This window comes from Falco rusticolus, chromosome 14, assembly GCF_015220075.1.
Source record: "Falco rusticolus isolate bFalRus1 chromosome 14, bFalRus1.pri, whole genome shotgun sequence".
Lineage (NCBI taxonomy): Eukaryota > Metazoa > Chordata > Aves > Falconiformes > Falconidae > Falco > Falco rusticolus.
In genome coordinates, this window is record NC_051200.1 from 14,201,324 (window position 1) to 14,227,859 (window position 26,536).

At 38.0% G+C, this 26,536-nt stretch overlaps 1 protein-coding gene across 14 annotated transcripts in view; it reads right to left on the minus strand.

Annotated features, from left to right (window-relative positions):
- Window positions 1-298: 298 nt before the first annotated feature.
- KLHL13 (kelch like family member 13) overlaps window positions 299-26,536 on the minus strand; it is an 84,764-nt gene continuing 58,526 nt past the window's right edge. For all 14 annotated transcript variants that reach the window (XM_037408121.1, XM_037408114.1, XM_037408124.1 and 11 more), the window contains 6 exons: window positions 21,687-21,828; window positions 20,024-20,156; window positions 19,564-19,760; window positions 11,788-12,583; window positions 4,106-4,219; window positions 299-2,074 (listed from right to left, as the gene is read on the minus strand). In XM_037408121.1, coding sequence (XP_037264018.1) covers window positions 1,587-2,074; window positions 4,106-4,219; window positions 11,788-12,583; window positions 19,564-19,760; window positions 20,024-20,156; window positions 21,687-21,828 — 1,870 coding nt within the window. In that variant the 3' untranslated portion in view covers window positions 299-1,586. The remainder of the gene's footprint in view (window positions 2,075-4,105; window positions 4,220-11,787; window positions 12,584-19,563; window positions 19,761-20,023; window positions 20,157-21,686; window positions 21,829-26,536) is intronic.

A 26,536-nucleotide genomic window follows, 5' to 3' on the forward strand; every position in this document is an offset into this window, starting at 1 on the left:
AAACAGCACACTCCCAGCAAAAGTCTGTTCGGCTTTACATGGTTATTGCTAGCAGGTAGCACAACCAAATAAGCTAACTGGTTTAAAGACTTCCCCAGACAATGCCCCTCTGACTGTGTTCATTAGCAAAACCACTGGTAACATGCGACGGGAAGTTCAGAACAAGCACGATGGTATTAGACTCCTACAAGCACTCGGAGCTGCAATGTGCCAGCAGCGCACTGTATTTTGGAGCAGATAAAGATTTCTGTAAATTTGCACGGCTGCACACATAAGCAGTAGTTCTCCAAGAAAAAAATTAAGACAGTTGGTTCTTTTATCAGTCCTTAACAATAAAATGAACACATCAGGCCAAAATAGTTTCTTAAAAGTAGGTCAAAATACCCATTCATGATCATTCTGCATTGGTTTCCTAGCAAGTTAATCTACCCACACAGATATACATAATGCGTATCCTGGAGACAGTGAGGAAGAAAACCAAATACATTAATGAGGTAGCTTAGACTGAATAACTGCAGTTAAAAGTTTTATTGAACAAAAGAAGGTAAAACGTGGTAGTCCAAGTTCACTGAGCAAAAGCAGCTCTCTCGCTGAAGCTGCACTTTGTGCTAAATAACCTTATTAACTGAGACTATACAGAGGACACATTATGCAAGTTATCTCAACAGCAAAGGAGAAAAGGTAGATTAAATTTGTTTCGATGGAATGACTTGGTCAAATTCAGTGGCTTAAGTTAATGTTTCTAGCCCTTCTCTACCTATATTCAGTACAGGCATACAAGAGAATATACAACTGCACTGAATTCCCGTTTGTTAATAGTGTGTGCTCCCATGCAAGTGGAAGCCAATTCCTCAAAAAAACCAAATTAAAAAACCCAAACATTTTAAATCTTTTGTTTGAAGCATCACTCAACCGACTCAGGAAAAACACTCGATAACATGTTATAAAAAAACTCCCGGCCTCTACAAGGTCCGCTTCCTGTATAGTGTTAATTTTTTAAAATTTTATTTCTCCCCTCTGCCTAAGAAACTTCATATGCTCTGAAAGCACCCACAAAATCAGGTGGGTAAACAGATATGTCAAAAATACTCTGTGAAAAGAGGGAGGTAGCTCAGGCCCCTTGGCAACCTTCTGACATAGTTCACATTGATGTGGTCTACCTCCCCTTGTTATCTGCAGTCAAAAATGAAAGGAAAAAGGATTTCAACTACGAAATTTAGTGAAAGAACATGTTCAATACAAAGTCTTCAAATCTGACTCATTTGGCTTCCAAATGTAACCTATAAGATACCTCACACCCAATACACAACATTAATAACGTACCTAGTTCATACATTTTATAGACAATATCTTCTCATTTGTTAAACATTTGGCTCGGGTGAGTACATCTTTTTTTGTTAACCACTTGACAAACATTCTAGGCCAAACAAACAGCACAAATAATGTCAAAGTCTTTTTTTTTTTCCCCCCAGTAACTGTATGAAATGCTGTAGGCTAAGCCTAACAGAAACTATTGAAGAAAAATAATAGACTCCATGATGCAGTGCAAAGGTGTTACTACAACATCATAAGTCAAGGGATGTTTTTTAAGGTGCTGAAAGAGGAGATTCTCTAGACGGTGACCCTGTATTGTCCTCCGGTGGGAAAACAGTAAGAGTGCAGGCTCGAATGCCGCCAAGTGATTCTGGAAGGTCAAATACTTTATGCCACTCATCTTTTTCTGGATCATATTTCTGAACTATTTCCACCATACACCGATTATTCCAAGAATATCCTCCAACAACATAGATTTTATTTTCAAAGACAGCAACCCCAACATCACTTTGCCCACGTAACATGGCAGCAATTGGAGTCCACTGGTCTAGAGTTGGTGAGTAATATTCACAGCTTAGAACATCATCGTAATCACTTGTTCCTCTGAAGTGATTTCCACCAATAACATATAGCTTGTCTCCTACAGTACACATGCAATGCAGACCTCTGACTGTCGTCATTGGAGCTTTCTGAGTCCATTTGTCTGTGTCAGGGTCAAAACACATAAGTTCCTTTTGGAAAGTATCATGGGTAATTCCCCCTAAAGAAATAAAACAGATATTAGAGTAGCGTTCACCCTAATAAGCACTCAATAGCAAAAAATACATTAAAGTGAATTAATTACATCCTCCTTAAAACTTCTGCACTTCAGCTTAGATTACTACCACGTATGTACTCCATTTCAAATGATATTTTTAACGTACCTTGTTCCTCTAAATCCAAATATGAAAAGAAGCCATGGCTCATACAGTACTTACCAAAGATGACACTGGCAGAATAAAAGAACAAAAAAACCTGTTACCTACGCTTCATTTCAGCAAAATTATTTCTTTGCTTACATTTGGTTCGGTTTGATAGTTTTGTTTCTCACCACGAAGAAAACCAAAATCCTTTCAAGTTTTGATACTATGCTGTTGTGTTTCAAGTGGTCCTATCACTTAGCAGATTTTTCTTCAGAAAACTCAACTTGAGCTGAAGAGAGAACACAGCTTTCAAATATTCTTCTGTTAATAAATACCTATGGTTCTCTCTGTATTTACCTTCCCCATGGCTCCTTGCAAAAGCAGTTAAGAGAGGCTTCAGGGGAAATCACAGGGCTACTTCCCATCAGGAGGTGAAATAGTCCCACATTTCCGCAAGGTCACCAGGCAAGGTCAGAAAGCAGTCACGCCAGTTTCAGACACCATAGGCTTATTAGCTATGGTTTAAGACCATAACACAGCCATATTTGAGGTGCTAAAAATTATGCAGAGAACACACTGCTACTGAACAACCTCCTGCAGGGCTAAGCGTTCAACACTGAATTACCACGCTTGGATTATTAGTGGACAGAGATGGCGTGGTGTCTATAGGAGTGATGCAAGAAAGTGCCCAGTTCTTCAGCTAGACAGTAAAAATTAAATACAGAAAAAACACCCAAACACAGGGGGACTGTCCAGCCCTGATACTTAATGTCAGCCGTAGTAGGGTGGCAGTGCTTGGAAGCCTGTCAGAGAGAAAAGGTTTTAGTGACAAAAGGAACTAATCTTCACATTTTCAACCACAAAAGTGTCTGGACATGGGGATATCATCTGAGAGGACAGGAGGTAAAGAAAAATTGCTGGGAAATACAGAGCATCTACATGAAAAAAATACAGCAGGGAGCATAAGTACGTGCTGCCTGCAGTATAACAAGCAAAATGGGCAAAAAAGTACAAATAGCAGCACAATGATTAGAAGCTAGCTTAATGGACTTGCTCATAGATGAGTAAGAAGCTGTACCTTATGGCATTCTGGTAAATTTTAAAACAAACCCCTCCTAGCCTACTGGCACAAGGGCCCCTGATTCAAAACACCTGCTCCAGTGCATCTCCCCACCAGGTCTTTACAGCTATGCAACCTCACCCCACCTCTCACCCTGAATTTCAGCTCAGTTCTTAAAGAGCATCCCTTAAAATTGCAGTAGGAGAACATACACAGAGGTCTGTGATCTCTGTGGAGATCACCGACAGACAGATTGAATCTTCTTTAAAAACTGACCGGATACCAGATCTGCAGAAAACCTACCGCCCCCAGTTTGGAAAAAAATGGAATGAAACTATAACCTTGACACCATGGGACTGAGCATATTATAAATGAAACATCAGTGAAAGTACAGACATCATTCATATATAGTGATTAACATCAAAACTTATCCTTTTCCATCAGCTCAATGAAGGCTGATGCTCTTTAAAGTACTAAAATTTCTAATGCTTTCCAAAATGTATCAAAAAGGATGTGTTTAATGTTTATTGCTATATAAAGGTATGTATGTAGTGCTGCCATAGAAAAATGTATTCTGACAAAGTGAATAACTCCTTTGGAATTCAAAGTTGTCATTTACTGTGTAAATGCATAATATTATCTAAAATAATCTTCTCAGACTCTGCAATATATACCCTATTTGATTGGCTTCAAATGAAATTGCATCACTGCTTATACCGTGGCAAACCTACTGCAACTAGAAACTGATTTTTATTGTTTCCCGCTGAAACAGGAAAAGTTAGGTAGGTAATTGTTCCACAGAGATGATATGATCATAGGAGTTGTTTACCTGAAATATACATTAATCCCCCATACACGGTTCCAGCATGACCATAGTGGGGTTCGTTCATTTTCGCGACATAGCTCCATTCATTCATTCTGGGATTGTAACATTCCACAGTAGCTGTTTAAAACAAATGAGAACATAAAAATGTTGAAGCTAGCATGGCAGTTTGGTTTTGAGTGCAGTCCTAGTGGCAGTAATATATTCATAAACAGAGCAAGTATCAATGAAAAACATTGTTCGACTGAGAAAGTGTCAAGGGAATTATTGAGCATTATGTCCACAGACAATACAGAAAAACCTCAAGCTTTGTCCCGGAGGAACAAAAAGGAAGAAAAAAACCATCTTGCATTCTTGTCTCCCACTTGTCTCATTCCCATTCCTGCTTGACACAACCTGCCCCAACTCACGAACCCTGCCAGAGGTACAAGCTGTGGGACATCAGAGAAAATGGCAACAAAGCTGGGTGAATTCAGCTTTTCTGCCCTTTCCTCTCGTACAACTCCCTCCATTGTCTGCTGTAGAGAGAGGGGGAATAAACTTCAAATTATCTCAAAGAGGATCTACACATCTGGCAACCAGAAAAGACCCAACTCTTCAGCAATGTCCCATCCATGCAGAAAATCAGGCTGGATCTTCTTCTTGATATTTCACATTGAAATGGTCCTATGCCCTCAAAATGGAGCAGCAACTGTTGACTAATTTTCTATTGTCTTGCAATGTGTTATTAAGCAACTGCACAGCATATACAAGTCACCAATTCAAACAGTTTACAAAAGCCAAGCTTTAAAAAATTCAAGGTGAAACACCACTGAACCTTGGATAGAGAGCAACAGTGCTTGTGTCAATACACAGATCCATTTGTGCAGTTTTTGTGCACTGGAATGTTAAAATGATCAAAGGATTTATCAAATTGGAAATTGTAGAGGCTAGTAGTAAGTTAAAAAGAAACCCCGAGACCAGGTGTCCTTGCAGAAAGCATTTCTGAGGACTCCTCTCTTCAAAGCATGATGGAAGAGATGAGGGGTTGCAGGAAAAGGGCTATTCAAAAAGCACACAGAGTAGAAACAGAAAACAGATTTAATAATGGCCCTGAGCAAGCTTGATCAGTACAACATGACCAAGGGGCTAGAGATCGTGAAAAATCCTGTAGAGTGACCTTACGATGCCCAAAGCAGTTAATAATTGTGTTAAAGACAAATTAAAGCTCATCTTAAATACTTAAAATTAAGAATCAGACTCTTATGCTTGTTATACAATGCTTGATCTCTGAAGAGAGATGTTTACAAACTGTGTGTACAAAATTGAATCTGTCTCTCAAAGTGGCCTTTTACTTGCTCTAGAACAAGCTTTTTATTCAATCAAGGGTAGAAAATCTGAGTCAGCTCTATGGAATCTGTGATGGTGACTTACAGTCCAGGATTACATATCAAATAAAAGAGACAAAAATACTTAGAAGCTGAGAAACTTGCCATTTTAAAGGCAGAAACTACTTAGTATAAGCCTCCAGCATTCACAGTACTGGCCAGGCCAGTAAAGTATACCAATCAGTAACACTCAAAACAGTGACTGTCGGGTACCTCACCCTAACTCCAAATCTGTCTTTTAAAAATATCCTTTGGAACATTTTGGAAGAGTAAGGTATATCTATGGTGTCAGACTACCACAAAAAAAATCCCCTAGTCACAGAAAAATTTAGCGAAGACCACATTACAGCGACCTTCTGAATTATCTTTCAGCTGCTGTAAAATGCACAGCCTCCTGACAGTTGCAAAAGAGGACGATATTTTCTAATTCCATGCAATTAGTATCTGAAGTAAACACACTCAAAATAAAAGATTCCAGTTCCAGGAGTACTGTTTGACAACCAGTTCAGCAGCATCCAAGATTAAAAATTAGGAAAAAAAACCCCAAACCCCAAACTATATCGCTCATAAGAATTGCTAAATTGTTATAGCACCCTGGATTTTCTTCAGCTTTTACCCAACCAGGAGCTGAAATTTAAACTTAAGAAATACAGAAAAGTGTTGGTCTAGAACATTATGTTCATGATATAAGGCAAAACACACTAAATTCCTGTTTCAAAAGACATTATATTCGTTTATTCACAGGTATGAAATGACTAATTTCATATTCTTGAAACGGTTTAAAAATAGTAATGAAAGCCTGAAATGCTTCTGGTTTTGTAAAAGTGCCTTGCATATGGACTCCCAGTTATGCCAGCCATCTCAGGGCTTTATAAGATGGACAGAAAATAAAAAATCTGATGCAAAGTAACTGAAGTCAAGTGTGTCTTAAAAACTCCTGTTGACATGCCACATTTGTGATTTAAACCTGCTCAATACGGGCAAGCTCCCAAGTTCACTCTAGGAGATCAGTCCTTCACTCAAGACTCCTCCTACGGTCCAACCTTGTTACTTCATTTCCTACCTCGGCCATTTGAAAGGAGCCCCGAGCCACCTTTCACATTACACACATGTACAGGTAGAAAAAAGTCTGCATAAGAAAAGGTATGAAAAGGCATTCAAGCATACATCTGCAACGGCAATTTTTAAAGTCAGGCTTGAGTTCCTTTAATAAAGTAAAAGACTCTTTAAAAAATGTTGGTGTTTTTCCCATTTGATATCCTGCAACCTTTGTACATCCATGAAGGACTTACATACCATAAAGGCAGTGAAAGCTGGAGACAGCCTCTTCCCCACATAAAGGTACAGGCACAAAGAATTCATTCCAGAAGTTACACCTATAACTAAATCTGCATCATGTTTCTATGCATTGCCATGTTGACACCACATGCAGCATCTGCCCAATCCCCAAATAAATCCACGCTCTTTTTTGTATAAAATTTATTCTTTCATTTCAATATTCTTTTCTAAAAAAGAAAGCTCCTTCCTACTCTGTTCTATTTAGCAATCAGAACAAAGATGCGCAGAAATTTCAAGAACAGGGAAAAAACAAATTTGACATGCAAGTAATTATAGCTGTCCCAGTTCTACCCTGACAGCAGACCCTTCTGACCTGCTGTTCACTGCTATGCTGCAACGAAATCATCATTCTACTTGCTTTCACAAAAACAAAGGCATCCTCCTTCCCACGGTGCTTCCAATCCATGCTGAGGTGAGGATCTTACCTTACCAGTACACTGTGAGGACAGGAAGAGCTGAGTGTGTGCAAAGCAATCACAAAGCCAGCAGCGAACACATTAACATGACATTCAATGCTGGACAACTGTTTATCTCGCTCAGCAGTTCAGATTGCATTTAAGAGAGAAATCCTTGCCAAAAAATCAATTTAGCAAGAGAAGATAAAACATGCAGAAACTGGTATACATTGCCGCCATCACTATCATCGCATTGTAAAGACATTAGTTATCTGAGAAAACATGGAGTCTAAGATCACTTTCTGATGTGGCTTCAAAATTCTCTCAAACATTACCAGTACAGCTAAATACCACCTGACAGTATTTCAGACAAACCATCTCAACTCAAATCTCAAATCTCCTGTGCTCTGAAACAAAGCTAATCACTTCCCAGATGAAAAAAATCCTACTGTTCTGTTTGGTTGTTCACACATAGCTGTCTCTCCATCGCCTTGCAAGGTCATTCCATTTCTCTTTTTTAACAAGGTCTCCCTCTGTGCTGAAGGAAAAAAAATATTCAAAATTCCAGCTATTAAAGGTGCCCATCAATTTAAGAGAGGAGTCAGGATGTTCTAGATATCATCTGCAGACAGAGCACAGTTCACAAACACTCAAAAGAACTGCTACTTCACTGAACCTAAGCATATATCCTATATAATATAGCATGAGACTGATGGATTCATTCTCCAACAGCATGAATGACTCAAATCAGGCTTTATTTATGTCTAACTGTGGAGCTTCTGACCCGTTCATTACCATAATCCAGGGAAGACAGGCCTCGTTTTAATAGAATTAAGCAATCTCAAAACGACACGGAGCTTTGGCAGTCCCAGGGGACGATCAGCCTGCACTCATTTTATAGTGCCATCTGTGATGCTATTTGAGGAGTATACAGATATTTAGCACTTCTCTGTCAGTAGCTTCTAATGTGTCTTGAGGTTTATTACAGCAGCACTTAGCAAGTGTGTGTGATGTCCCAAAACCCAGGATCTTCATTTTGTAATATTATGTCTACAATACAGCTTGCTTCTGTGGAACTCAAAGCTGACTTGGTTAAATTACGCAGTCCTGAGTAATTCTGTCCCTAGGACAGCAAAGAGCCACTCCAAAATAATCTCCTATGCAAGAGGTCCTCCAGTTCACACTTTGGTTCGATGTTCACAGTACTACACAGACAGCAAGCAGCCCAACTGGGTAATGATGCATATTCTTTTCCTTAACCAACAATATTTAAAATATATTATATAAACTCACAAAAGAAGTTTTTACATAAACAAGAAGTTGTTTGAAATGAGGTTTAAGCATCATAGAAGGCACTGGGAAAATAAATGCCTTCCCACTTGCTGGGCAGGGGGTCTGAAGAACACGTAACTGTCCTGGCCCTGGACTACAAGGCATCTCTTTCTGTCTTTATTGCAGCATGATGATGGTGTCAATGAATCTGTGGTTGAGTCACAACCCAACATCCCTCAAAGTGCTTAGGAAAAGCTCATATACAAAAACGTCAAACTGCACTCAAGCCATCAGCAGCAGAGCCTGAAGTATCTGCAAGGTACCTAACTGCACAAGCTTTCAAATACTTTCAAATGCACAGCTTCTACCATTAGCAAAAGCACCACAACTGAAGTCTTTCAAAAAGAGCTACAAAAATCGACTTGTCTGAGAAAACAGTATCCAGTGCCCTGCACAACAGCACAGCTGGAAATTGCCAGTGAGCTCCGCTCCATGAGTATCTGAGAGCCACACCTGGTTGTCCCTTTGTCTCCTCTTCCAAAAAGCCTCACCTTTTGCACACCTGCCTTCTCCAGGCTGGTCTCCTCCTCACGCCAGAGTGCTGTTCTCCCTGCCTACTGGGAACACTGTGGCAGGTGCCTGCCTTGACAGTGAAGAAGAGCCAACCACAGTTACTTACAATACTTTTGGGAGTGGTGCATGCTTCTGCACAGCCCTCCATCGTCATGGGGTAGAAAAATCTGAATTATAATCTCATCATTCAGACTGTTTCAAAGACATTTACCACATTGACGCATGTACCATATATATATGCAAATTCACCCATCCTTAGCAACGAACTAAACTTTTCTCAGCAGCAGGCACTGTTAAAACAGCAGCTATTTGTTACTGCTAAGCCACGTACTACTGAGGTAGAGCATGGTATTCACAAAGTTCTCAGAAGATTAAAAATTTGAAAACTGTTTTGGTAAGGCTTGATAGAAAGTCTCAAAAAATATGATTTTTATTCCACTGACTGTCAGAGGAGAAAAAAACCCCAACCAAACAAAAAATAAAGAAATTCATTTTACTAACTTTAATCCTTTGGCCCTTTTCCATAAGAGCTGATCTTCCGGAAAGCTGAACGCAGGTTTTGGGAATTCTTCCTTTCTAACAACAGACTGAAATTAGTTTGAACCCAAGGGCAACTTCTTTAATACCTGTCCAACACATATTTGACCTTCTCTTCTATGAAAAGCTTGAGAGTTTTTCTCATCTGAAGAGAATGGGAAGTTTAAGGTGGATTTCATCTCTCGGCTGTCAAGGTTTATGAAAGAAACATGAAAATGGAAAGTGACTTGCCTCACAATTAACAAGAAAAGAAACTGAAGCCCCAAATCAAAGCACTGGACAGCTACAATATTTGGTATTTATAGAGTGCTCTCCCCACAGAACGAGCCAATGACAATTTTCAGGTCTGTGCGGAAATTGCTGCAGCATTTTAATGATATCTTCACAGAAGAATTTTAGACAGGTGATAAGATTCTGTATTTTAATTAAAGCTGCAGAAGAGCTGAGGTCAGCAGAACGATACTGCTTGATCTAATTTGAGAAAAACACTGTGCTTACAGCCTGCTCTACAGACAGGTGGCACTGGCTTAGGGACAGTTATTTCATATTTATTTTGTTAGACTTGCAACTTTTTCACTGATATTCTTATAACCCTACTCTGTTTAGGTGGTACAATACACAAGGACAGCAATCTGATTATCTGCTATTAATTCATACCATTAAAAAATAGCTCAATGAGAAAGTCAGGTTTTCTGATAGGCTAAAGAGCAATAAATATTAGTTTGTACATTTGGTATTTTACAGGGTATTAAGCTTGGTTTAGAATGTATTTTCAGGTAGGCGAAATGACTTTAAAATAACTCAGAAAACCTTGGGATCTGCATCAGAAAATGGCTGTCTAGGGAAAACAAGTTATTGCAAAACAGTTTCCCAAATTTTTTGGAAAGAGAAGGCATTTTTAAATGTCTTTTTTCACCAAACATTAGAATGTATTTTAAACTTCTATCAAACCCAGCCCAGTCGTGTGTAGTGGAAATAACGTACTATATGCTTCCTAGGAAAGTGTGAAATATAATCATGAAACAAACTACATGTGAATGACTGAGATGCATTGATTAAATAAGGTTACAGATGCCACAGCGTACGTCAAGGTTTGCATTGTTTCAATTAAACACGTTTCTCAGCACTTAAAAGACATTTGTGCATTTCTAAAAAGCAAAACCTTAGCAGCAAGAGATACTGCCACAAAAACTTACAGGACACTGTCAAGTATTGGGCTGAAAGCAAACAAAATTATGAAATGTTACACCTGGTTTAGATGTAATACTATGCTAAAATGCCAAGCATAATCACTGTAACATTTCGATTTTAAATCGAGTGTACACTCTCTGACCTGACTGCAAATGCTAGCCACTATGGCTTTGGAAAATGCAGTGCATTAATATGGACCGTCCTCTACGGACTTCTGTTAAATTAAAAGTTACATGTATTTATTCTTTTTTTCCAACCATCTTATTTCCCTGAAATTGATATTTTTTTAGGGGGGTGGGGGTTTTTTGGTCAAGCAAAATGAATCATCATTTATAAAGGGGAGAAAAAAAGGAGACAGCAGGACAGAGTCATTCATATAAATAAGTTAACTACATAGTCACAAGACCACAAGCAAAATATAACATTTTTAGTAATTAAAACATCCAGACTGTCAGGAGATCTGAATCTCACTGATCTGTGAGTGAAATAGATCACTCAGTCATTAGCCCACTAAGAAAAAAAAAAAAAACAAACGAAAAACCCCACCAAACAAACAAAAAAAATTCTAGCATTTCAAAATTACTATTCCAGAAAATTTGCATCTTTTACAACAGTGAGTTTCAGTTAGACAGTCGTGTATCCCTTAAGAGTGAAAAGAGCTGGTTTGGTTGCTCAGCTTCAGTAATGATATTTTATATATACATAGAGAGAGCTGTGTTTATATGCATATACACACTTATATAAGTAGACACACACAGATTTAAAGGTGAAATCATTTGGTATTATGCATCAATACACTAGATACATGTATTTGGAAATTTTTTTGTGGAAGCCCTTCTAAAAGCAACTCCTAACAGTATCCAGACAAATTTCTCTAGGCGTTTACAATATTTCCAGAATGAAGCTGCACGCCCACAACTTCAGCTCGATTCTTCTCCACCCGTTCACAGGGCAGCACGGTATTTCAAGGCCTAAAAAGCAAGGCAAGAAGCTATGCTGCAGGAGAAGCACTCACCTAGCTCACCCGCTGCATTTCGACCACCGACTGCATACAAATGTCCTTTGAGGGCACTTAGGTGGAAGAAGGTGCGCTTCTCATTTAAAGATGCAACTTGCATCCACTTGTTGTAGCGAGGATCAAACCTAAAGACCGTGTCAACCGCCGTCTTTCCTTTCGTGTCGTAATTGCTCTGGCCCCCGACTACATACAGAAAGTTCCCGATGACGGCGATGCCATGCTGGTACCTTGGTGCATCCATGGGAGCCAAGGATTTCCATTCGTGGGCCTTCTCGTCGTACATCCGTAACTCCTTGCTGACAACCAGCTGCTGCCTCAGCACTCCCCCCAACGTCACCAAGTGAGTGCTGTCCGACCGAATGGCAGTTCTCTCCGACTGCATCACTGGCTGCATGTACGGCATCATTTGGTAATTGCTGGCTTCCAAAAGCAAGTTTACGCAGGTATTGTCCGTTCTCATGAAGTCCACTGTTTGAACGTAATTAATAAGATCCTGGGGTGTCATCAGTGGAAACCTGATGTTCTTCATCAGCTTTGCAGCATACTCCATCCGAGGCTCCTCATACCGCAGCCAGCGACAAGCCGCCTTGAAAAGTTCAAGTTCAGTGCAGTGCTTAAGGCTATTACTTGAAAGCACAAAGGCAAGACGTTCAAAGGGGAGTTTCACAAATTCACCAGTACTTAATAATGCAGGGAAGTTCTTCAGGATGAAATTATTAACATATTTATCCACTTCCGTGAGATTGTATGTGTTGGCAATTCGCCCAACCTCAACACAGTTTTCCAACGAAACCTATTAAGGAAACAGAAAGAGGAATCAAAACACTGTCTTAATTTGGTATCTAAATGATAATGTAGAATTTAATGAATACTATAGACTCAGCAATATTTCATCCTTTTGCAGTGCTCAAGGTGATTTACACATGAGCAAATAAATGTTTGACGTGATGTATATATTCATGACTGCAAGGGGAGACCCAATGTATTCCTTATTTTGAAGAAAGAAATGAGACAAGTAACAAGCAGATGGCATATATTAATTATGTCAGATACATTATACAATGATGATACACAGCAATTATACAGCAATTCATCTTTGAAAAGCTCTGCAAACATCTTTGTAAGGAAGACGTGGAAAATACAGTTAAGAGAGAGGTGATCAGCCCAAGGTGACAGAGAACAACCCAGAAACAAGTCTCACCATTAGACATTCTCTAACACCGTTAAAAACATATTGTAATAATGCAGCCAAAGAGAATGGCACGGCTACCTCTCCAACACTGCGTATCTCAGACAATTTATTTAGTGTTCAATCCCATGAATGCATGCCATAGAAATGAACAAAATTGGATCTTTAGTAAATCAAGGTGGTGCTCTTGCAGAACATGCACAAAATTAAATACACTTCAAAAAAAGAATGTAGTGGGTTTATATAAATATATATATACACACATACACTTTGTGAATCTCATTATATTTATAATGCCAAAAGAATTTAAGATTCCAAATCTCATGGGTATTTTAAGAAAGATTACAAAGATTGAGGACTACAACCTAACTGCAGCCTAAGAATTCAAAAACCTTCAAATGACCTTCTGGTCATGACAGAGATTACAAGCTTTTAATACCGTATAACTCAATCTGATCACTGCCCTTTAATACTAGACAATTCAAAAGTTTAATGAGTATGGGAATAGGAGACATTTTTAATTCACTAGAACTGATCTAACTTGCCCTAGAGTTAAGATCTGCAGTCATTCCAAGTCTTCATTCACACACCCTCAAATGCCTTCATATGGGCAAAGGTTCCGAATCTATTTCTCCATCTCCAGGAACACTAATCCTGTAATCAGATCCTATCTATAAGGAATGCCTGGCACACTCTCAGGAGTTCTATTATAAAAATATCCATACAATATACACATGGAAATTATGTTTGTATTACAAGACAGTCCACATTGCTTATATCAAAATATAATCACATCAGCTAGCAGTGACCTATAAAACATGCTCTGATGATGTTAAGAAACATCTTTTTTCTTCTTTAGACCGTTTTTGAGAATCAGCATCAAAATAATTTCGATAAATTTCCTTCTAGGATTTTTATTTTGCAGAAATTAATTGCATAATGGAAGTAACAGCATACCTTAAATTAAGTAAATTAAATAAAACATTCTGACTTGTAAAATTTCTTTCAAGTTGTATAATAAAAATAAAGCCATGGAAAAAAACCACTCTAATAAACAGCTGACTTGCAGTATAACACAAATCTTAATTCTTGCTCTACAGTCATTGTATTTAAAAATTACTTTGGAATACATTTACTGGCATCAAACTGCAGAGATGCGGAACTTTCTCCACATCAAGGTAAGCAGACGGAAAGATACTGAATACAAAGAAGGCATGCTTGAAGTAAAAGATCAAAGCAAAAAAGGTACAGATCATGTATAGCTGGTACATGGTGTTCAGGTTGCAATGAAGTATTTAGACCTACTGCAGAATACATGCCAGTTATCAAGTGCCCACCACGCACGCATCTAGCTGATGTATTACCAGAATCACGTTACACTGTAAATCTATGCAGTTGAATGCATTCTTGGAACGCTTACATTTGAGAAATTTATAGACACATCACACACTGTTCATGACTGATGAACCAGACACCAGCAGTTTTCAGTCACCCCCTAATTCTCAGAAAATTTACCTTATACTGCCTTAATTAATCCACTCGGATTGTACTGCACTCGGGGTTGGCTGGTTGCTGGGTTTTTTCATGCTACGATTGCAAGTACTCCCCAATATGCTTATGAAATTGTGCACTTTGGCTCACTAAAAAAAATTCCACTCACTTCAAATCAGGGTACCATATCAAACATTTCCTTAAAGTTTACTTTCCTTGGCAAAAGTACTATTACCTGTTGTACTCTGCGCTAAAGATAACAATCAATGTATGAGGCTAAATTTCTTTGCAAAGATTTCAGTCATAAAAATATGTACTCTAGAGATTCTTAAGTCCTGAGCCAAAAAGCAACCCTTCAGAATGAAGTGATAGTTACTCCTACTGAAATATTCAAAATTGGGTAGCATTGAAGTACAATAACTCTATTTAAACACTTAAATACGTAAGTTACTCAACTGATTTCCAAAAAAACCAGCTAGTTTGACTTATGCTATGGTACTTATGAGAGGCTCAGAAATGGTTTTCAATGGAAGTCAACCAGGAGCTCGTCAACAAACAGAAGGAACTGCTACTTCTGGAAATCCCACTGAAGTGAACAGAAGGAATGGATATATGAAACAAAAATGTAAGACTGGCCGTACAGTGAATCCAGTAACTAGTAAAGATACTCACACAGAAAGAGCTAGAAAGAGCTAAAAGCTGTAATGGGTCAAAGAGCTAAGCAACTTCTTACAAAGTCAGGAATTCTAAATAAACCCCATTTTACCTGGGCTTTGACTATTGAGCAGAGCTGCTTATTCACACTATTTATTGTAATTGCTCATTACAAAGCAGAAGTAAAAGTTCCAGAAAATACTAAAAAGCTTTTCAAAAAAAGGGCAAATCAAGCACAGCCTGAAAAACCAAACGCAAAAACCAAAGCACTTTCTTGAGAAAGCAGCTGACAATTCTTTGAAACTTTGAAGCAATCTCTTCCCAAGTTCTGGTAAAAACTTAACTGACTATAAAGTAATATAAAACTGGACACAAAGCAAAATGACTGCAAGTGTGAGAACCCTGGAGAACAACTCGGGAGAAATAACATGCACAGAAAAATCAGGTCCTCAAGCCCAGTACCACAAAACATTTAGGCGTCTGACCTTCTTTTGTTTCAATGAGTGTTAGACATTGAAGCACTTAACATGGTGTTTCAAAGGGTCTGAGTTTAAAACAGCTTGCATTAAATCCTCAGTTTTTCTGTGGGCTCCCGTATACAGAAGTCTAGAAATAGCAGCACGGAAATTTGACCGGCTCAGAAAACAGAATCAATCGTACACCCACATTAGAACAGGTGAGATTCTGGGGGCTGGCAGAGCTGGCCCCGGCTTTAGATCCCACGCTCCCGCAGAACTGACACCATCTTGCTCCATCCCCAGTTAACCAAGTTCTTGTGACAAGACAGGACCTTCCAAATATTGAGACCTTAACATCTGACAACTTGGTAGTTGTTACAAAAGTGTAAAGCACTGTATTATAGAAGGAATACAATTTTCTTAAGCAGCTATATGACAGGTACAGCCAAGACGTTAGTTTTCAGTGTTTTGGAATGCTGTCTTTAATGACACTATAACATCCCCTTCCCCATTACCCTGTGATTTTCCCCCGAGTGCTGTCATTTACTTGACTAGGTTTCCCACCCTTCTCCATTTTGTACACTGCTGATACTTTTGCAAAAACATTATTGTGCGTTCTCTAGCACTCGCTACTTGAAAACATTGCCACGGCATTTTTATTCATTTTAATTACATTATGGCTCATTTAGATGTGAACCTGGGAGTAGTCCTAGTCTATTGTATAGCTATAAATATTTAAAAGTAAGACTGAAAACATCTTACATTCCAGTATTTGCAGGGAATCTGGCTGTAGAGCAAACGTTATGAGAGCAATGGGCTATTTGACAGGAGTAAATACAGAACAAATAGAACGCTTAGAAGTCAGCTCCAACATATAACCATTCTATGAAGGTCTCACTTTTTTTCCAGAAATTAAGCTGTTTCCTTAAACTTACGCTTTCCTTTGTAAGTATTTCCAATATCCTCTTATGAAGTAACACAGTTGCATTATGCTTTACATAAACTGACTTCTATAATCTCTTTAATAATGGACTCCCTAGACAATTCAAATACAATTAAGTATTTGACTGGGAATGGTTACATCAGCTCTCAGATGCTGCTCTCAGCTAATTTCAGTAGAAATAAGCACAAGACTTCCTCAGAAAATTCATTTAAATTACAGAAATGCTCCTTCAAAAATGGAGCAAAGCTAGTATAATGGGGAATAATCTTTGTAAAACTAAGACACGGTAATTAAAAAAGCAAAAAAACCCCATTCGCTCACCACCTCTGGTACTTGTTCCAACAAATTCAAGTCAGTTCAAAGTAAGTGCACTCAAAAGTTCATTCATATTTATACAAGGATGCTGAGAACGTAACTAGACTGACAGCACAAACTTAGTTTTGTACTTCCTCTACAGTTATATGATGATCATCTAAGGGGACAACATCATCGGTATGAATGAAGTATTTCAGAGAAGAAATTCAATTAAAAAAATGAATGAAGTCTTCTGGATTCTTTCAAAATGTAGTATCAAACAAGACATTTCTCACTTAAATAAAAACAATGACTGAGTCACTGTAAGTGAAGGAATCTTCAGAAAACAAGCACTTTAAACAATGAAAAAAATTCTTTGAAATAACAAGATTTAAGATGAAAGAAGCTCTTTCCCCAAGAAAGAAAAATAAACAAGCAGCTGCCCTGCCCTACCCAGAAAGGGAAAAGGGCAACAGAGCATCCCTGGGGCTCACCACCCATCAAAGGGAGGCCACTCCATACCCCTGATTCAAAAGAACACTGAGACCTTTTTCCAAGTTGGCATTTATAGCAACGTCAACCCCGGAGAGAGGCAGACTGCATCGTTTTGGAAGGTAAAAAAAACAAACACACCACCAACCCTGAGCAACATAAAACAGGCAGTGTGGGATTTAATGTTTCATTTAATCTTAATACTCTTATCACAACATTCTCAGAGAACTGGTCAATTATATGCCAAAATTGAAAGCAAAACAGTAGCGTTATAGAGCTTCTAACACTTTGCTTATGAAACAGATTGCTGTTATTAGCAGCTTGGAGTCCTCTTGCTTACATAAATCCCAGTTCCCGTCTTCATTTGTGAGGTCACATCTCTGAGCTCGTACTATGAGGAGCAATAGGAATTCCTGCTTCTTTACTTCTCATTACAGACTATCAAAAAGCCAAATCCCAAATAATATTATAATTCATGTAAAACACATCAATTTCCTTGTTACAGGTAAAGTAAGATTTCTAGTCAAGTATATAAGCAATTAACATCAGAAAACCGCCACGCAACATCAGAAATAATGCCCAAGTATCTCTCTAGGCAGAACTGCTTTGATAGGACAGCTCATAACAGCACTCATTCTGCCACCCCACCAAGCACGTGCTCCTTATTGCTGGCGGGACAAAGAGTTATATAAATACAAGACAAGGCAAGGACTAGGGAAAGTATGGAAGCATCATATATTGGCATTGCTTATACACTGTGTTTAAGTTAGATAACTGCACCCATATTCTGAGATTGCACTGTTTTTACTATAGAAATAACTATGAAACAAAATGTTTGCAGTAAGTTAACAGTAAAATGAGTGCAGTCATGCAGTGCGACGCTGAAACCTCTGATACCTAAGATTTAAGAAGGAAAGGATGTTCAACAAATAAAACCTCTGAATAATAACCCAAGCTGACTGAACGTGTAGCCAAGCTATCCTTAATAAACAAGATTAAACAGAGGAATATAAATTCAATGCTTTTAACGAGAGGTTGGAGCCAGAAGAAGTGTTTTCATGTCACATCTCACATTAGTTTTCCCACCCAGGAAAAGCCTTACACAAGAAGCCAGTTACCACTTCACAAGCTGAATCTGTAACAGCTCTCTTGTTTTTGCAAAAAACCAGAAATGTGTTTTTAATACAGAGAAAACTGCAAAACTATTTGACATTCAACTGGAAGGGAGCATGGCATTCTCCAAAGCACAGCCTCAAAACAAAACCGGATACCAAGTCTGAAAAACAGAAGGGAAAGAAAGGAGGAGCAAAAAAGGTTGTTATCAAAGCAGACCCCCTGCCAAGAGCGGGTTCAAGATGTGAGAATTTAATCTCTATAATAAATAAAAATCAGCAGGGCAACTCTAAACCATAAATAGACTGTACTACGTTGGAACTACAGTGTACTGCTTTGCAGGGCAAACTTTTTATTTGTTCCAATTGCACAAAAGCAACCATGCTACATAAGTATTCCTCTCTTGACCAACCACTACTGGTAGGAGAGGCTGTCCCCTCCTTACAAAAGCACTTATTTTTGAGATTGTGAAAAAATGTTTCCCAGTAGGCATTCAAAGCTATTTTTAGTTCTAGCAAAATATGGCAATCGACACAAAATCCTTGTAGCTCTTCTCTCACATAACCAACATTTCTCTAACGTCCCTTTTAGTAATCCTTTTAGAGGATACATTATTCTAAAGGACTGTGACCAAGTTCACTGGTTTACAAAGAGGATGTAATGGTCTCTGTGACAATCACTACAATTGTGGGCTTCATTCCTCTAAACAAAAAGTTTTCGAGAAAGTGTATTAACAGACAGCAACAGCAGCTTGCTCTTTATTATTTGTTTTCAGTTTAACTCGCCAAGTAGCTTTCTTATGGAAAGATACAGAGTGCGAGGGCATGAACTAAAAAAATCCAGTAATGAATGTGGGAACTATGATTATCATTGCTGCTATCATCACTGCAATACACTTAGGAATTAGAAGAATTTTAACATGGTATAACATTTATATCAAACTCACACTGTACATAATAGGGAAAAAAAGATTTTCAAGATAACTACAAAGCAAACTTTTTCTCTGTGAATCCAAATTATGAATAATGGCAAGTTTTGGACTTAACGTTGACTATTACATAGTCATTGTTGTTATAAAAGGAAAAACAACACACAGAAGCCTTAATCGTTGTAAGCATGAAACAAGTCGTAAGTCTTACCCCAGAGATAAGAAACACTTTACAGAAATCCAAAACAGGTAAAATCTGCAAAAAACTGGCAGCTTCCAGAGTGTCCTGAAGGTTGTCCATGTTAAGGGAAAGTTTTGCAGTATAAATGAAATCAATGATCTTCTTTAGGCCTATTTTGTTCACACCATGAAGCTTAATGCACATTAAATCCTGTTCCTTCATTCCTCCTGAAAGAGACAGGTAGGTAAGTTTGTATGATCATTTTGATTGGGTTGAAATAATTTCATAAACTTATATAAAATTAAAATAGAGCTTTAAAATTTAACTTGAAAAAACAGATGCAAAAGCAGAGAGAGCACAACAACACGGAGTTGTTTGTAGTCCTGGGCCGATTCAAACTGTGAATCAAGTGTTTTACTGGACATGTGTCTGAGTGACCAAACTATGACAATTTGGAGATAGCAGTATGCATGACTAACAGAAACACCACCTGTGAACATGGCCTTGAAGTAATCACTTGCAGAAGCCATCATCGCTCTGTGCACAGGAAACACTTCGTCACCATCTCCTGGAACAAGCGTCACATCACAAAGCAAACCTTCCACTCGCAGCTGGTCAAAACCCTGCAAGAAAAAAGCACAATGCGAAGCATCCATTTGATTTGGGAATAGGAAATTATTTCTTTTCCCTTATTTACATAAGTATTTACTTTCATGTACATATGTACTGTAGTTCCAAAAAGTCACTAAGAAATAATTTGTCATCTTACAACCATTATCTCTAGCATATTCAATGACAATTATCCATTGAAAAACAAGCAGCATAATTATTACTTTCCAGTAATGGCTTAAGAACTCGAAGTACAGTGGGCCTTAGAAAGTAGCTTTCTTCCACTAATGAAGTTATTTTAAGGAAGGAGTTTGTTTTGTAAGCTTGAGCTCCAGCAAATGCTTCAGGTAGGTCAGACTGATAACTTTTTTGGACCTACCCTTTTCAGACAAATGTATATTCTAGATATAATTCTGTTCCACACCAGTTTAAGTGCTAAGAAGCTGCAAAATACTGCAGCCTGAAAGGAAAGCTGTCGCCTGGTTCACAATTATCAAATTTATTACCGAAGTTTACACAGCAAGAACTCCAAAATAAGCTAACATTCTATATCTGACCTTCTCTGACTTACTTACAATGGCTAACTGTAACAAAAAAGTCATCCACAACAGCATCCTAGAGAAAGATTTTCCTCTAAACATATGCCCAGCTGAGGATACTGGAGGATGGGTGAAATACTCACCCCCTTCATGCACTGCGGAACAGAAGCTCAAATATAAACCAATTCCCTTCAACCAGGCATGTCTGATGTTTTTCTAATACTAACAGGGATGTAAATATTGTCTTTATACATTTAACACTTACAGAAATCTTGGCATCAGCCCGCATGGTTTAAAACTTAAGGTACCTTAAAAGCAAGGCTGTATTTTTAAAACTGCAAATGTAAGTAGAAATGAACATTCAAATTTGTTGCACAGAAAAGAACAGAGTGCAAATGAAAAAAATGAGTATGAGCTCTAATAAATCAGAAGCCAAACACAGGATTATATAAAACTAATGTATTTCAACGATCCAAACAACTTATCTGTAGTTCATACAAATAAGGCTTTACAACCTACCAGTTCTCCATTCTACCAAATTTTCAATCTACCAAACCTGGCAGGGCTTTGCCATCTTAGGGCACTGAAGAAGGAACATGAAGCTCTCCTCATCACATCCCTAAGGCAGCTTTCACGCAGGCACCGGTACAAGTGTTCGCCTAACATAATTACATGATTATATTCAAGTGCACTTCTTTTATACAGCTGTCACTTCACAGTTTAAATGATACTACCTTTTAGAAATTGAGAGTGGACAAGAATACAACCCAAGGAAAAGGCCAGAGGTTTTTTTCCAAGTTGTTGCTAAAAGTTGAACTGTTAACTGGCAGAAAAAGTTAGAAGCCATGCATGCTTGTGGGCATTGTCAGCACAGCACACTAACGTGCATTTTTTTGAGGCTTTTTAGGAATTACTAGCTTGATAAGGTCTGTTGAGCAGAGGCATTATTTAGAGCAGCCAGAATTCTCAATACAGATCAATGACGACACAAGAATATTTAGTTACCTGTAATACCACAGAACTGTGAGTATTGCTGGTGAAAAATCTTGTGGTCCCTGTCTTCGAAGACTGTAGATGGGCAGAGACGCCCATATCGCTGCTACCAAGAGACACTTTCATATGAGGATCCTCCTCTTCCACCAGAGATCTAAGAAGATTAGAACAAAGAAACCTTAAGACCAAACTAATTTTCATTCAGTGCTCTTGTGTACTAAAACCAGTCTCCTGGGATGAAATGTAACAGCATAGAGGCTACAGGTTAAAAATCAGCAGGTGACAGAATCAGTCCTTAGTCATCCCCTTCAGCTAATCTAAAGAAAACAAAGCATTAACAGTCTCTAGAATAGCGTAACTTCAAAAACTTCATTTTCAGCAAATATTTTTTTTGCCTTCCACCCCTACCTCCCCGATTAAGACACTGTGCTTCCAGTATCATAGGATACTTGCAGGAGTTTCATCCAGTTTTCAAAATCAAGTATCTTACCAGATTGCCAAGGAAAGCTCAAAGACTGAAACTCTTCAGTGTAGTATTAAAATTCAGTAATCTCATTCTTACGGCTTGCATTATCTTGGCTCAAGTATGAATATAATAGAAAATATACATAATGGAGAGTCAAGCTGTAACTTCAAGCTACCTTTAGAAACACACAACTAGAAGGACACGATACCCAATATTTTACTATTGCAGGTGACCAATTAATAATTGTAATTTAATATTTAGTAGTATGAAGTCAATACTTATGGTTTTGATTCCAAGCAATTAGTGTCCAAATCTAGATAGGAAGAGCTAATTTCAGGTAGAACTGTTAAAGAATTACTGCATTATTATTAGCTTTCCATTTTAATCCTGAAATGTAAATTAAGTTTACATAAAAAGATATGCATATGAGATTCTAACTACCCTAACCTGTAATTAATACAAAATGTAAATAAATTTCATCTCCAGAAATATTAACAATAACTAGTTCCTGTAATTTCTGTGCTCTAATGTACTACCTATTAGCATGCATAGGGGTATAATGCATATATACACAATATTAATTAGCAAACAAGCTGTTAACCCTCAGATGAAGGCATCTTCATTATTAATAAAGAATCCATGTTTGAAACAAGATTCATAGCAGTTTGACATAATTGCTGCAAATCTCAGACAAAAGAAGTTTTCCAAATTTTAAATGTGCAGCTTAAAACATTGGCCTCCAAGCCAGTTTCAGAAATTACTTTAAATAAGTGACAACAATGTGCTTAAATTCCTCCCCCTCCCCTCCAATTTTAATTGCAATCACTATGCATAAACAAATTGGGAATCTGCAGATGAAAAATATATTTTTTCCCCCAAAAAAAGTTTTGTTCATTTTTAAAAACTAATTTACCACCACCTTCTTTGGGTACATGGACTATGTAGAACAGTTTCTGAAACTCACGTGTTACCCTGATAGTGCCGATATGCCTTGTTCAAACCCATGAGTACATAAGGTCAGCTACAAAAACATATTCAAAACAAATTCACCATTCAACAGCGTACATGGGTTTGAAACAGTGAGGTTTTATGCACACAGACATGATGACAGATTGTAGGAACAAGGGTACATCAAAATAGCTTTGACTTCTAACGCAGCAACCCAATACTCAAGACATTTGAAAGAATTAATAAATGTGGATGTACTGCAGCATGCAAGAATTGTGTCATTTTTGAAACAATTATCTCTATTTTATAGAGCAAATCCGGAGTGCAATTTAAATAAAGTTTGACAGGGTATACCTTCAAAAAGTGCTCTCCAAAACTTATCTTTGGCATTCAACAACTGCATATAACGATGTAAGACAGCAGCAAAGCAGCTGCTAGCTCATGACCCAAAATTATGTTGTTCACTTTGTTCTAGGGTGTTCTGGGTTTGTTTTCATTTTGTGCACACATGCGCACACGTGTGGGTTTTTGTTTGTTGGTTTAGTTTTAATACAATCATATCAAGGGAAAAGGCTAGCATAATTTCAAAAGACACTCAGCCTCTAAATTTGTACATATCTTTCTAAGAAGAAATATAAAATAATGTGGGGAGACTTGCAAGCGTGGGTGGGAAAGAACCACAGAGACAACTAGCATAAATCTGACTATTTGCTCTTGAAAGATCTTACTGAAATGTCAGATCAGATAGCCATTATACGAAGTGGTTTAAAATACTTTTCCTAAACTTGGAGGAAAACAGAAGATGTATGCATCAGTCAAAACCCTTAGGAAAAGAAACGTACAAGTAAACCAGCCTTCTTGGTTGTTTGGAGTGGGCTATTTACCATGTTTGCCACCTACAAGATGCTACTTTGTTTCTTAACAGCCAGCATAATTCATAAGTTTTACAAATGAAGGCAAAGACCTTGACCACGATTCATTTGTTCCAAGAATGGCAGTGATAACAGAAGCGTTTTTCTGAACGGGACGTTACGTACACCTTCCCAAGCTTTGTCCAAAGAGGTCCTCTCCAGCACGAGGCGCCTTGTTCTAATTACACAGCCAACAGAGAGGATATGATGTATTTCAAAATAATTTGCAATACTTAAAAGTAGGCATTAGACATGCCAAGTGTGGCTATAAACAGTTACTTGCCCTGCCTGATTTTCAATACATAATGGGGAGTCGTCCAATACCTGTATCACACATACAAGCTCAGCCGCTCACAACCTGACACTCTTCTGCAGAAGATTTTCACTCTCTTGCAAATTTGCTGTTATATATGTACAGAAACTTGCATATGCAAATTAGACATTAAAAATTGCAACCTTACATATTATAAAAATACACCAGAATATAAATGCTACAGTTCTAGTCTCAAACCTTAACGTGGCAGCATATGACTCTATGAGAATACATGTATTTAAAGATAAGAAGATTATGTTATTCCTGTTCTGGGTTTTGCTTTATATCTAAACAACGATTAAAAAAAAAGGTTTTGTTTTGGTTTTTTTTGTTTGGGTTCCTTTTGTTTGTTTGGCAGGTTTTTGGTTTTTTGTGGGGGTACATTTTCTTGTTTCGGTTTAACTTTCTTTTTCACTACACCACCTTTTTTACCTGCAGCTTTACAGTTTCGGAAGGCCAAGCACCCTCTCCCATTATGCAGAAAGTGACCTTCAGGAGCTGGTTTTGGCAGAAGTTACAATGACAGTCAGCATTAAGACTGGGCAACAGCACACTGATCCCCCGAATCCCAGTCTTGTGACATTCATCGAGAAGGAAAGAGCACTCCCGGAGAGACCAGAAATTATGAATTTGTCATTGGCTTTGTACCAGTTTCAGGATTTATCTTCGCACAACAAGAGAAACCTGACTTTGTAAGACAATGCGAAAACGCAAGAGCTCTTATGGGTTGCACTGATACCAACGGACAAAGAACCAGCAAAACCCAAGCACTGTATCATATACAATGACAGTAATTAAAAAGTACTCTGCAAAGAAATTTTAAACTAATCAGTTTAAGTAACTTAAATATAGTACTATTTAAACTTCTGTTTGGAGATCTGTAAAGCGAATATTCAGAAATAACTCTGCCATTCACAGCCAGAACAGACGGGTAACATGCTTTGTATCCAACCAAATTCCCAACAAAAACATAGTAAGTACATCTGTCTTGTTTGGACACTTACCAAAAGCATTATTTACATTCATTAACATAGGTCTGCTAAGCACTATAATTAGGTAATAATGAATGTAAACATATTGATATTTTTTTACTGTATTGTAAATACAGCATACCACAATTAAACACACTACCAAAGAAGAAAGCTATTTCATTTTCTAATTAATTTCATTGTTCTGATCATAGAAATCATTAAGCAAGAAGTGCAGCAGCAGCATTTTTAACCAGGGTTAAAAGAAGTTGGAGGAGACTGCTAAAACTACAATAACATGTAGCGATGATAATTCACAAGTTGCTTTAGATGTGGGTGCTGACACCGCTTTCAACGTATACACCTGGACTGGAGGGGGTTGAGCATTACAGTGTCAGGAACAACGGAACGTCGGAGTGTAGCATGAAATGAGTATTAACACCACAACAGCAAGGCGGAGGAGCTGCTGGACTCTGCAACCTCTGGGAAGCAGCGACTCGCCGTTCAGGGGACAGAGGTTAATTAGTTGCTATCACAGAATAAGCTGTCAGTCAGAATCTTCCTCCCAACCTTATGTTGATTCTTTCATGCACAGCACAGGTTTTTTCCTAGCTACTGGAACCAAATGTGCTTCTCGCATTACTCCGAGTTAAACCTCCAAGTACTTCCAAGTGTTAATTCAGTAGCGATGAAATACGGAGTATGCATTATATAGATATTACTTATATATCCATTTTCTGCATTCCTGTCAGTGCTGAAGGAAGATAGCTTTGCTTTTTACAGAGATGTTAAGTTTTCTGTCTTTAGGTGACTGCCCACTAGAACCATTTTCTCTCTGGAGATATTTTTAATCTTGTTCATCTACTAAAAGGTACCTGAACACACTCTTTGACAATCTATGCAATTAGCAGTTACTTTAGAACTAGAAAGAAGACTCTAAGCCAAATGTTGAGCTATGACAAAAAATATGACAATAGTTCCAGAGTCCTGCCAAGCTAATGTGAAGCTACACTGACTTTCTGGGGTTTGAATGTTCTGAGGCTTTTTTGTTTGGGTGGGTTTTTTTTTTTCCATCGCACAGGCAGAGGAAAACCATAGCTATGCACCACCCCAGCAGAGGAAACAGAGTTCGAATTGGAATGGTTCAGTAACATTATTTAATATTTAATTAACTGGAAAGATACAAGTTCAACGGATTTTAAATATTATCAGGTATATAATTCCCTAAATCTTGTTGCAAAGCAGGACAAAATATG